Below are 11684 nucleotides of genomic sequence, written 5' to 3'. Positions count from 1 at the left end.
ATATGATCATATGATCGGTACACTTAATGATATTAACGATTAGGTAATGCATTCAGCAAGTACTTTTACTTTTAATACTTAAGTATTTTTAAAAATCTGTACTTTTTTACTTTTACTTAAGTAAAATGTAAATGTGGTACTTTGACTTTTACTTGAGTACATTTTTGTCTGTGTATTTGTACTTTTACTTAAGTAAATTTTTTGAGTACTTTCTCCACCACTGATATATAATTACATTTTTTAAAATTCTTTTAAAAAATCAACATTTATTTTTAATTAGGAAAATAGTAAAAAAATATTTTTGGGGGCTGAAATTCTTTTATGGGGCCGAAATATTTTTGGGGGACCAGAATAAAGTAATACCGTAATTTGTTGTGAGTTCATGCACTGTGCTGGTTTTGTTCTTTGAGCAAGGTGATATTCATGCATGGCTCATATTGGGCACCAGTAAAAAACATATGCCTATGTCTTGAATTTGAAAAATAAAATCATATTTTATTTATCACTAAAGAAGGGTTCAGTGAATGCGCATATAAAACTGGTGGGTTCGGTTCTTCAAAAAAGGTTAAGAACCACTGCCTGAGAGTTTCCAAACATCTCAACCTGGTAACCCCTAGGAAAATGTTCTGAGGATTATAGCATTGCATCTCTAAATGACTGTCAACAAGCAGGATATGAGTAAGTGAGTTGATGTTATAATGTCCCGACTCTAGTTAGTTACCTTGTATGGTTTTTGGCCAAAGGAAAATGCTTCCCACATGAGTACACCAAAGCTCCAGACATCACTTTTGGATGAAAATTTGAAGTAGTTTATGCATTCAGGAGCATACCATTTCACTGGCCACTTCCCATGACCCTTGGCCTGAAAGACACACATTACTTGTGTTGAGTTGTGTTACACCCATAGACAAACTTGTTGATATGCCTCTGTTATATAATGTAATATAAATAAATATTACTACTCTTTCTTGAGAATATTTTCTGGATACTCTATTCAATACAAAAAACTTCAAGTCAGAAAGAAAAAGCATGTTTAACCCAAAATGTATGGGCTACAGATACCTGGTTTTACACCAGCTGTGCTCTAATGCTGATTTCTATCTGCTGAGCCTGTTGAGCCATTTGAAGATTAATAAGTCACAGTAAACACTACATGTTGTCACTGGAAATGCATTACCCTGTTCACATATTTAAAAAAATCTTGATTGTCAAAATAGAAAGACCAAAGTTGGAGAGGTTATTGATTACCACAGGCAAAAACCATCAGCTGCTGCCTCCTCAGGTAGGGAGGGATAATAACTTGCTGAGAAAAAGATATCTGTTCTAAGCATGTATCAGGTCATGTTTTCAAAATATTTCAGAATCACTCTCATTCATACTCCAAAATATTTTTTGTCTGTATAGCTACCATAAGCAGCACAATATTTCCCTTGCTGACAATACATACACAATTTTGTATGTATGAGTGTATGTGTATGTGCATGTATATGTTTTGTAAATGTAAATGTGGGTATGTAAATATGCGTTTGTTTGTAACACCTTGTGGGGACAATTTTTCTGACACACACAACGTTGTGGGGACCCACTGCTTCTTGTGGGACCGAAGCCCACAAGAGGAAACACTGTATTTGGGTCAGGGGTTAGATTTAGGACTAGGGTTAGGCTAAGGCAGGGGTGGGCAATCCTGGTCCTTGAGGGCCAGGATTGCAACTCTTAATGTCTCCCTGGTCCAACACTTGAATCCAACAGCTGAATCACCTCCTCAGTGCAGTCAGGTTCTCCAGAGTCCTGCTAACGACCTCATTATTTCACTCAGGTGTGTTGAAGTAGAGACACACCTAAAAGTTGCAGGACACCGGCCCTCCAGGCCTGAAGTTGCCCACCCCTAGGCTAAGGGTAAGGTTAAGGCTGTAGGAATGTAGGAATGAAGGGAAGTCGATGGAAAGTCACCAAAAAGATAGCCACGCAAACATGTGTGTGTATATATATATATATATATATATATATATATATATATATCTGTATTTTTATATATAAATTTATATTTCTAGTTTAGCTTGTATGATTTTTCTACACTACTGTTTTTTATTTTGTTGTTTTTCCATTTCTGTTTCTCTTGTTCTTGTCCACTTTATGCCGTAACAACTTTCTCACTTGGGAAAAATAAAGTATTATTTTATTATCTTATTTTTCAGACATCATTGTCTGATTAAAGAGTTCAGAGATTGATAGTTTCTGCAATGTATGTGCTAAAGTTTATACAAATCTCAGCATAACTGCTCAGCATTTTGTGGTGACTTATGCATAACTGAATGATACATCATTTTTGTTAATATTGTATTAGTAAACAACATGAGTAATTCATTTTATATAAACATTTATCTATGTACTATTAAATAAAACGCCTGACCAATCCTTTCCAAGATAAGCCATAGTCCCTCCCAGCCAAATTCCTCTGGAGTTGGGTCTGCTAGTCAGGATAGGGGTTTATTTTTGTTGCTACCTTGGATTTTGTATTTTTTTGTAAGTGCCCATCATCATTTCTACCATTCTACATTAAATCATCAAAAAAACCCTCAGCTGCTGCCTCCACGTCTCTGCATTTGGGTTCACCTCTCCACTACCAACATCAAGACACAGTGGCACCGAGATCTGAAAAACTCATCCCTTAAAACTCGAACAAACCAAAACAGTTTCTGTGGCCCTTATTAAAAACTCAACAGACATGAAATGGAAGATCTACTAAAGCCACATTAGCAGCATTGAATTAAATCTCCCGTTATAATTGCAGTTTATTAATTTGTATTTGAGAACAAAGAGCTCAAACTCAAAGATTAAACTCTTAGCATCAAATTGTAGCTGTGGTAACAAAACAATCTAACTATGAAGATTGTTCTTTGAACTTTTATAAAGCAAACTTGTCAGCTCCTTTAAATCTTACATATAAATATTAATCAATTTAAAGTCTTAATTTATGTATGCTGAAATCATTAAATCAAATGTAACATCATTGATAATCTTAAATAAATGTTGCATTTATGTATCTGTGGTCTGTGTTAAAATATTAGCATTATGGGCTCCTGAAGCCCTGGGGCCTTATGGAGCTGCTGACTTCATTTGGTTTAAACAAGTGCAAATAATTAATATTCATTTTAATTGTATTTTTTGATTTGTTGCTTTTAAGACTAGTTGTGGGTTTAAATAGCGTTTCACTGGCGATGTTTTCCCATAACATATAATTAGTAATATTTTTATATTTCCTGTCTACTTATCTTTTAATACAAAAACATGGTGGACCGCCTCAGCTACCCGACCACTGGGCTTAAATGGTTTTCTGGGGGAAACCCTGAATTTTGAGGAAAGTGTTTAGTTTAACAAATTTTGGAATAAAAACAAATTGGAAAAAGTAAAGCGCTGTGAATACTGTATTTATTTGCTTGTTTGGAATATTTTATTCCTACATGTGAGGGAATCCATATAAAAGTAAGTCTTAGTCCCCTGGTTTTAATTCTGTACATTGCATTTTGTTAGAAATTGAACATTGATTGTTACATTTCTAAAAAAGGGTGACCCGAGCTGTCTGACTGATATTCATGCAGGAGAGTTGAGTGTTGAACAAGGAGTAGGTGGGTAATTATGAGGGAAAGGAAGTTGAACTGAGGAAATGGGAGGAATGGGCTTCAAAATATATAGGGAATGTGGTAAACAAGGCAGTTCTAAATACACACACACACACACACGCACGCACACGCACGCACGCACGCACGCATGCACGCACACACACAGAAAGAGAAAAAGAGATGCATCCAAAAAAACTCAACACCCTAGAGTCTTGACACATTACCTTGTAGTAGTTTTGCTCTTCTGCAACAGCTTTCGAGAGTCCAAAATCACTGATTTTTGCATAATGCTGTGTGACCAGCAGTACATTCCTGGCAGCAAGATCTCTATGAACAAAGTTATGCTCTTCTAGGTATTTCATCCCCATAGACACCTGATGAACCAACTCTGTGATGTTCTTTACTGATGTGTTTCTGAAATTTAAGCAGAAAAATGTTCAGCTTTGATCTGAAGTACTGAAAGTTAATTTAGGGTTAAAAGAAAGCTTCAGGTAAAATCATAAACTGGTTTGAACCAGCCAGACAATTTGAATGAGAATGAGTCATATAACTTTTTTAGTGGATGAGATTTATCCAGTATCTGTAAAAGACCTCTATATTTACACCTAGAAGATGCATAGTCATATATTAATCAATGCTAAGTATTCTGAAGCTGAAAGTTTCATCAGCTGTTGCTACAATACAAACAGATTTATACTATTATTTAGGAATCTAATATGACTTTAGGAACACAATAAAACTGAGCTCTTGTAGTTTTTAAAGTGTCAAACTCTCAGTTACTGTTTATTTTCTGAGATTTGTTTTAACTATAGAATGAACACAAGGGATTGAATGTTCACCTTCTGAACATTTGCTAGAAAAAGCAAAACAAATCAAAGATTTGTTTAAATTTATTTGGATTTACCCACATACAGTGAAAGTATTCGGCCGCCTTGTGTTAATACTTTGTAGCACCACCTTTTGCTGCAATTACAGCTGCAAGTCACTTGGAGTATGTCCATCAGTTTTCCACATCAAGAGACTGGATGCTAGGGAGAGAATGGCCAAATTCTTGGCCATCAGGTTAGATGGAGAGCACCTGTGAACAGCAGTTTTCAGCTCTTTCCACAGATTCTCGATTGGATTCAGGTCTGGACTTTGACTTGGCCATTCTAACATGTTTATTTGTGAACCATTTCATTGTAGAATAGAATAGAATAGAATAGAATAGAATAGAATAGAATAGAATAGAATAGAATAGAATAGAATAGAAATATCCTTTGTTGTCCCACTATGCGGAAATTACATACTTGTTTTTTTGGAGGAACTTGTTCAGTGGTCCCAGTTCAGCCAGTTCCATGACAAGCATAAGGTTTTCTGCCTCACAGATACCAATCATTCGAACAATGTAAGGATTGTCCAGCTGCTGCATGACATTTGCCTCTCGCAACATTTCCTCACGCACCGACGGGTTGTTATCATCATTCTTCAGAATTTTAACAGCAACTGGTTTCTCAGTTCTAAAACACAGAAAGGTTAGCCTTAGAATGTTTTGTTTCACATCACATAAAAGATAAAAGCAAAAGGATGACTTCAAACAACATGCAACAACAACAAAAAAATCCAATGTACAATATTTCAATGCAGTACATAATACAGTTCTGACACAGAAACTCTCTTCAATAAAATGACAAGGTTGCATATACTGATAAATTTCATCAGCAGTACAGGAAATAATTCATCCAGCAAAGACTTCCATGTTGAGTATCTTGTTACCCGAACCAGAAACCCTGGCTGAATGCTAGGGAGAGAGCTCTGCTGAAAGTTAGGGACACTGCGTTCAGGACAGGTGAAGCATCAACACTTCGAAAAGCGAGGAAAGAACTGGCTGCAGGCATTGTGAGGGCCAAAGCCACAGACACCCAGAAAATTCAAAGTCACTTCACCACCAACGACCCCCGGCACATGTGGAAGGGCATCAAATGCATCATTAACTACATCAAGGATGCACAATGTTCAAGGGACTCCTCACTGCCAGATGCACTCAATAGGTTCTATGCTTCCTTTGAGGATCCTAATTCCCCCTCAGCACTAGACTAATACCACCACCTTGACCTCTCTGTGTGACCACAGCAGATGTGAAGTCCCTCCAAGAAATCAACCCTCGTAAGGATGCAGGCCCCAACAACATCCCAGGGTGAGTACTGAGAGACTGTGCACATCTTCTGTCTGAGGCGTTGGCAGACATCTTCAAAGCCTCACTGTCCCTGGCTTCAGTCTCCACCCACTTAAAGACCACCATTACTGTCCCTGTCCCCAAGTGCTCCACAGTGACAGGCCTGAATGACGTATACGTAATTAAGTGCTTTGTAAGGCTAGTCGTGACCCACAATAAGGGGGGTCCATCGACATCACTGTGGACCCTAACAGTACACTACAGAAAGAACTGCTAGACTGCTGATGCCATCTCATTGGTGGTCCACACAGCCCTCAGCCCCCTGGAAAGCAGGAACTCTAACATCTCTCTGCTCTTTCTGGAGTTCTCCTTGATCTTCAACACCATCATCCCACAAGACCCTGGAGCAGCTGCGGAGGTGGTCTCCAGCTACAGGTATCTGGGTGTGCATGTAGCCAGTGACCTCACCTGGAGTACCAACACCTCGTATCAGGTCAGGAAGGCCCAGATGTGAGCTTCCACAGCTTCCTAAGGAAGCTGCAGAGAGCTGTACTTGGGAACTCAGTCCTGAGGAGCTTTAATTCGCTGTGTGGTGGAGAGCGTTCTCTGCATCTGCATCACCATGTGGCACAGCAGCTGCACTGCTGCTAAGAGGTTGGACCTGCAGTGGGTGGTTAAGGATGCACAGAGGACTGTGGGGAGCAGCCTTTCTTTCACCTTGGACCTCTACACATCATGATGCAGGAGGAGGGCGCTCCTGATCAGGAAGGACTCCATCCATCCTGCACACAGACTCTTCCAGCTGCTCCCCTCAGGCAGGAGGCTGAGCAGCATCCAGAGCAAAACCACCAGGCTGAGGAATAGTTCTTCCCTTTAGCCGTCAGACTGCTGAACTCAACCATCTAGTTCAACTTGATCTTGTAAATTATTTACACACACACTTTTTTAAATATAAATATCTATATATCACATATGTTAATTTATTTTTTATTTATGTATTAAATTTTCTAATCTCTGACCTGAGTTCGAATTTCGTACTACAAAAAAGCAAAGGTGGTATGACAATAAAAAAATTCTTGAATCCTTGAACCAAACTGTGCCACCTCAACACCCTGGAATGCGCCTTGAAATTCTGCCATAAAAAGTAATGAATAGAATTTATGAAAAAAGGCAGACTTTGCAGAGTCCAACTATGACCAGAAACGAACCTGACTTACTGCCGGCATGCCAGCAATGCAGAACAGATTCTGACACTTACAGGATCTTACAGGATCCTAACAGCTCATATCAAAGGGCCCAGCACCAGTAACAGTAAGTCCCAGAGCATGCCCTATAGAATTTCCTGAGTGACGCAGTCGAACACCTTCTCCAAGACCACAAAGCACAAGTAGACAGGTTGGGCAAACTCTCAACCTGTCTACTTGAGAGTAGACAGGTTGAGAGTCGACTCTCAACCTGTCTACTCTGTCTACTCCAGGTAAAGTTGGTAAAGTTGACCAACTTTACCTGCTGTAAAGTTGGTCAACTTTACAGCAGTATATAAAGTTGACTAACTTTACAACCTGCTGAGGGTGTAAAGTTGGTCAGTGTTCCATGACCAGGACGAAAATCACACAGCTCCTCCTGAATCCGAGGTTTGACTATCTGATGGACCCTTCTTTCCAGGACCCCTGAATAGATCTTACCTCGGAGGCTTAAAAATTACTAACGTTATGTTGTGCGAATTAATTATCGCAAACCTAAAATAACTTGATAAATTGTGTTTAGCTGTACATAAACTAAATAGCTATGACTTCTGCTAACTTAAAATCACCTCTACTTCGAATCACAGCTGGTCTGTTGGTGCTTGGGAACTCTGATGGATTATGGGTAATATTTGGTGCAAGGGCGGGGGAAAAAGTTAGGACTATGGAGGGCCCCTGACCGACAGGGGGCCCTCCACAAAATAGTTTTTTTGTTTGTTTGGTTTTTCTTCATAGAAATAGAAAAAAAATGGGGCCTGTCAAATACAAAATTAATTATATCATGTTTTTTTAATTGTTTTTATCAGTAAAAAATAAATGTTACCACTCCCAGACCAAAACAAACACATCCATTATTTACACTGAACACCCCCCTGGGTCTGCATGAAATGGTTTGTTCCTGCTTAGCGCACTTGACAGTGACGGTGTTCAGCATAGACATAATATAAGAATAGACGACTCATACCTATTGCTCTCACCTATTGTCGCTGATGAGATTTAGGGTGGGGCTGTACAGTGGCACAGTTGGTAGAGCTGTTGCCTTGCAGCAAGAAGGCCCTGGGTTCGATTCCCGGCCCCAGTCCCTCAACATGGAGCCCGCATGCTCTCCCTGTGCATGTGTGGTTTCTCTCCAGGTACTCTGGTTTCCTCCCATAGTCCAAAAACATGACTGTCAGGTCTGTCTAAATTCTCCTTAGGTGTGTGTGTGCACTAACCTGTCCCTAGCCTTATGTTTGGTACGTATCAGGATCAGCACATTTAATCGATCATAACATGCTTTTTTGTTACTGGAAGCCTTATTCAAACAGCTATCAAAGCTACATTTATAAACAATTGTATTTTTTAAGTATTTTTTAATTGTATTGATACATAGTTCAGCATATTTAAATATGCTTAGTGGGGAAAACAATAGAATAGGAACGGAATATTCTGATATTGATGCATGATGAGCATTTTACAAAGCACACAGCCGTTCATAATTTAATAAATTATTTAGTAATATCAATACATAAATATACAAACACAAATAAATAATGATTACTACTGAGAAATATATATTAGATACATGTTTATATGTATATATACATATATACATATAAATATATATGTATATATACATATATACATATATATATATAAATATATATGTATATATGTATACAAATAATATATATTGGGCTGTACATGTTTATATGTATATATACATACATATACATGTATGTATACATGTATATACATGTATATGTATGTATATGCATATACATACATATACCCTAACCCTAACCCCTAACCCTACATAGACATATACATATACATATACATGTATATGTATGTATATACATATACATGTATATGTATGTATATATACATATAAACATGTACATTATTTGTCGGCTGTTTTCCAGCCGGTGAGTTCTAGCTTCAGAGATTCAGCAGCTTAGATTGAGTCCAAAATTCGATGTGAGAATCATCATTGCTGCAGTGAATCCGTCTCTCTTTAAAAATATCTACCACTTCTTCCTCACATCGTGTCTTTATGAAACCTTCAAAACAAAACGAAAGATTTGGGAGCTATCTTACTTTTGACAGAGTGAAAGAATTACATATAAATAATAGTCTTTACCACCTGTGTAAACTTTGCTGGTCAATATTATAACAAGTAATATAAGTTTTATAATATATGTTACATTGTCACATTTCTAATATAGGCTCTTGTGTCAGGTAATCCAAGCCAATGTTAGAGAATAATTATTTTTTTTTAGATTTACGGAATCTCAGTTATCCTTCATAGTGGCTGAACCCGTATTACACCAAGCACTACAGCTAATATTAGCTGGTATCTCGCCGGTGGACATAAATGCAGTAAAGTAATATTCTAATCACAATAATATGTCCATCTTACTTGTGAAATGTTCTCTGTGGAGCCCTCACATCAATAGTCCATCGATCAGAACAACAATATCCCTCAGTGCTGAGGCATCTTCTGTTGTTTTGGCTGAGCAAAGTAGGAGGAACGACCACTCCAAGATGGCCGCCGTATTTCCTGCGCTGGAGCAGGCAATGTGGGATCTACTCTTATATTACAGTCATATGAAAAAGTTTGGGCACCCCTATTAATCTTAATCATTTTCATTTCTAAATAGTTAGGTGTTTGCAACAGCTACTTCAGTTTGATATATCTAATAACTGATGGACACAGTAATATTTCAGCATTGAAATGGGGTTTATTGGACTAACAGAAAATGTGCACGACGCATTAAAACAAAATTTGACAGGTGCAAAACTTTGGGTACCCTTATCATTTTATTGATTTTGAATACCCTTAACTACTTTTCACTGACTTACTAAAACACAAAATTGGTTTGGTAACCTCAGTAAGCTTTGAACTCCACAGCCAGGTGTAGCATATCAGAAAAGGTATTTAAGGTGGCCTATAGCAAGATGTTCTCCTATTTGAATCTCCTCTGAAGAGTGGTGTCATGGGCAGCTCAAAACAGCTCTCAAATGGTCTGAAAACAAAGATTGTTCAACATAGTTGTTTAGGGGAAAGGTACAAAAAGTTATCTGAGATTTCAGCTGTCAGTTTCCACTGTGAGGAACATATTAAGGAAAGGGAAGACCACTGGGACAGTTCTTGTTAAGCCCAGAAGTGGCAGGCCAAGAAAAATATTAGAGAGGCAGAGAAGAAGAATGGTGAGAACAGTCAAAGGACAACCCACAGACCACCTCCAAAGACCTGCAGCATCATCTTGCTGCAGATGGTGTCACTGTGCATCGTTCAACAATTCACAAGGAGAAGCTGTATGGGAGAGTGATGCGAAAGAAGCCGTTTCTGCAAGCACGCCACAAGCAGAGGCGTTTGAGATGTGCAAAAGCACATTTGGACGAGCCAGCTTCATTTTGGAATAAGGTCCTGTGGACTGATGAAAAAGATTGAGTTGTTTGGTCATAAAAAAAGGCCTTATGCATGGCAGAAAAAAAACACAGCATTCCAAGAAGAACACTTGCTACCCACTGGGAAATTTGGTGGAGGTTCCATCATGCTGTGGGGCTGTGTGGCCAATGCCGGCACTGGGAATCTTGTTAAAGTTGAAGGTCGCATGGATTCCACTCAATACCAACAGATTCTTGAGAATAATGTTCAAGAATCTGTTACAAAGTTGAAGTTATGCCGGGGATGGATATTTCATCCAAAGCACCGCTCCAAATCTACTCAGGCATTCATGCAGAGGAACAATTACAATGTTCTGGATGGCCATCCAGTCCGCAGACCTGAATATCATTGAACATCTGTGGGATGATTTGAAGCGGGCTGTCCATGCTCTGCGACCATCAAACTTAACTGAACTGGAATTGTTTTGCAAAGAGGAATGGTCAAAAATACCTTTATCCAGGATCCAGGAGCTCATTAAAAGCTACAGGAAGCGACTAGAGGGTGTTATTTTTGCAAAAGGAGGATTTACTAAATATTAATGTCACTTTTCTGTTGAGGTGCCCATACTTTTGCACCTGTCAAATTTTGTGTTAATGCGTCCTGCACATTTTCTGTTAGTCCAATAAACCCCATTTCAATACTGAAATATTACTGTGTCCATTAGTTATTAGATATATCAGACTGAAATAGCTGTTGCAAACATCCAAATATTTAGAGCTAAAAATGAATAAGATTAATAGGGGTGCCCAAACTTTTTCATATGACTGTACGTCTATAGTGTTCAGCAGCAGTCAGTACACATGGCCGTGATGGGCAATAAGTTTAGCGATTTTATAACTTGCTGTTGTGGCGTTTTCCTGTATTTTGTTAGCACAAAAAAAAACTGCTGTTGAACTTGAGCTTCTGTGTTCGTTCGGCACCAATGTATGATGTGTATTGTCGAGAAATCTGGTATGAGCATGTGAGATCTGTCCAGGTATACGCAGAAAAATGGAATAAAGGCCTGAGAAATAACAGTATACCCTAGATAATGATTAACTGATGATTATGAGTGATAGGTGATTATAAAGTGATAATACATGCCAATGATTAACTGATGATTATGAGCGATAGGTGATTATAAAGTGATAATACATACCAATGAAGTAATGTCTGTAATGAATTATCAAAACATGTATTCTGTACTTTTAATCGAGTGAATGTTATAGTAATGTATAATCTGTACTCTTAAT

At 38.2% G+C, this 11684-nt stretch overlaps 1 protein-coding gene across 5 annotated transcripts in view; it reads right to left on the bottom strand.

The window, feature by feature from the left end:
• syk (spleen tyrosine kinase) overlaps positions 1 to 11684 on the bottom strand; it is a 74621-nt gene that overhangs the window by 5989 nt on the left and 56948 nt on the right. For all 5 annotated transcript variants that reach the window (XM_008423824.2, XM_017307952.1, XM_017307953.1 and 2 more), the window contains 3 exons: positions 4910 to 5119; positions 3845 to 4034; positions 722 to 862 (listed from right to left, as the gene is read on the bottom strand). In XM_008423824.2, the coding sequence (XP_008422046.1) occupies positions 722 to 862; positions 3845 to 4034; positions 4910 to 5119 (541 nt within the window). The remainder of the gene's footprint in view (positions 1 to 721; positions 863 to 3844; positions 4035 to 4909; positions 5120 to 11684) is intronic.

The sequence above is a fragment of the Poecilia reticulata genome, linkage group LG12, assembly GCF_000633615.1.
Source record: "Poecilia reticulata strain Guanapo linkage group LG12, Guppy_female_1.0+MT, whole genome shotgun sequence".
Classification (NCBI taxonomy): Eukaryota; Metazoa; Chordata; class Actinopteri; order Cyprinodontiformes; family Poeciliidae; genus Poecilia; species Poecilia reticulata.
This window is presented reverse-complemented; position numbering and strand designations above follow the sequence as displayed.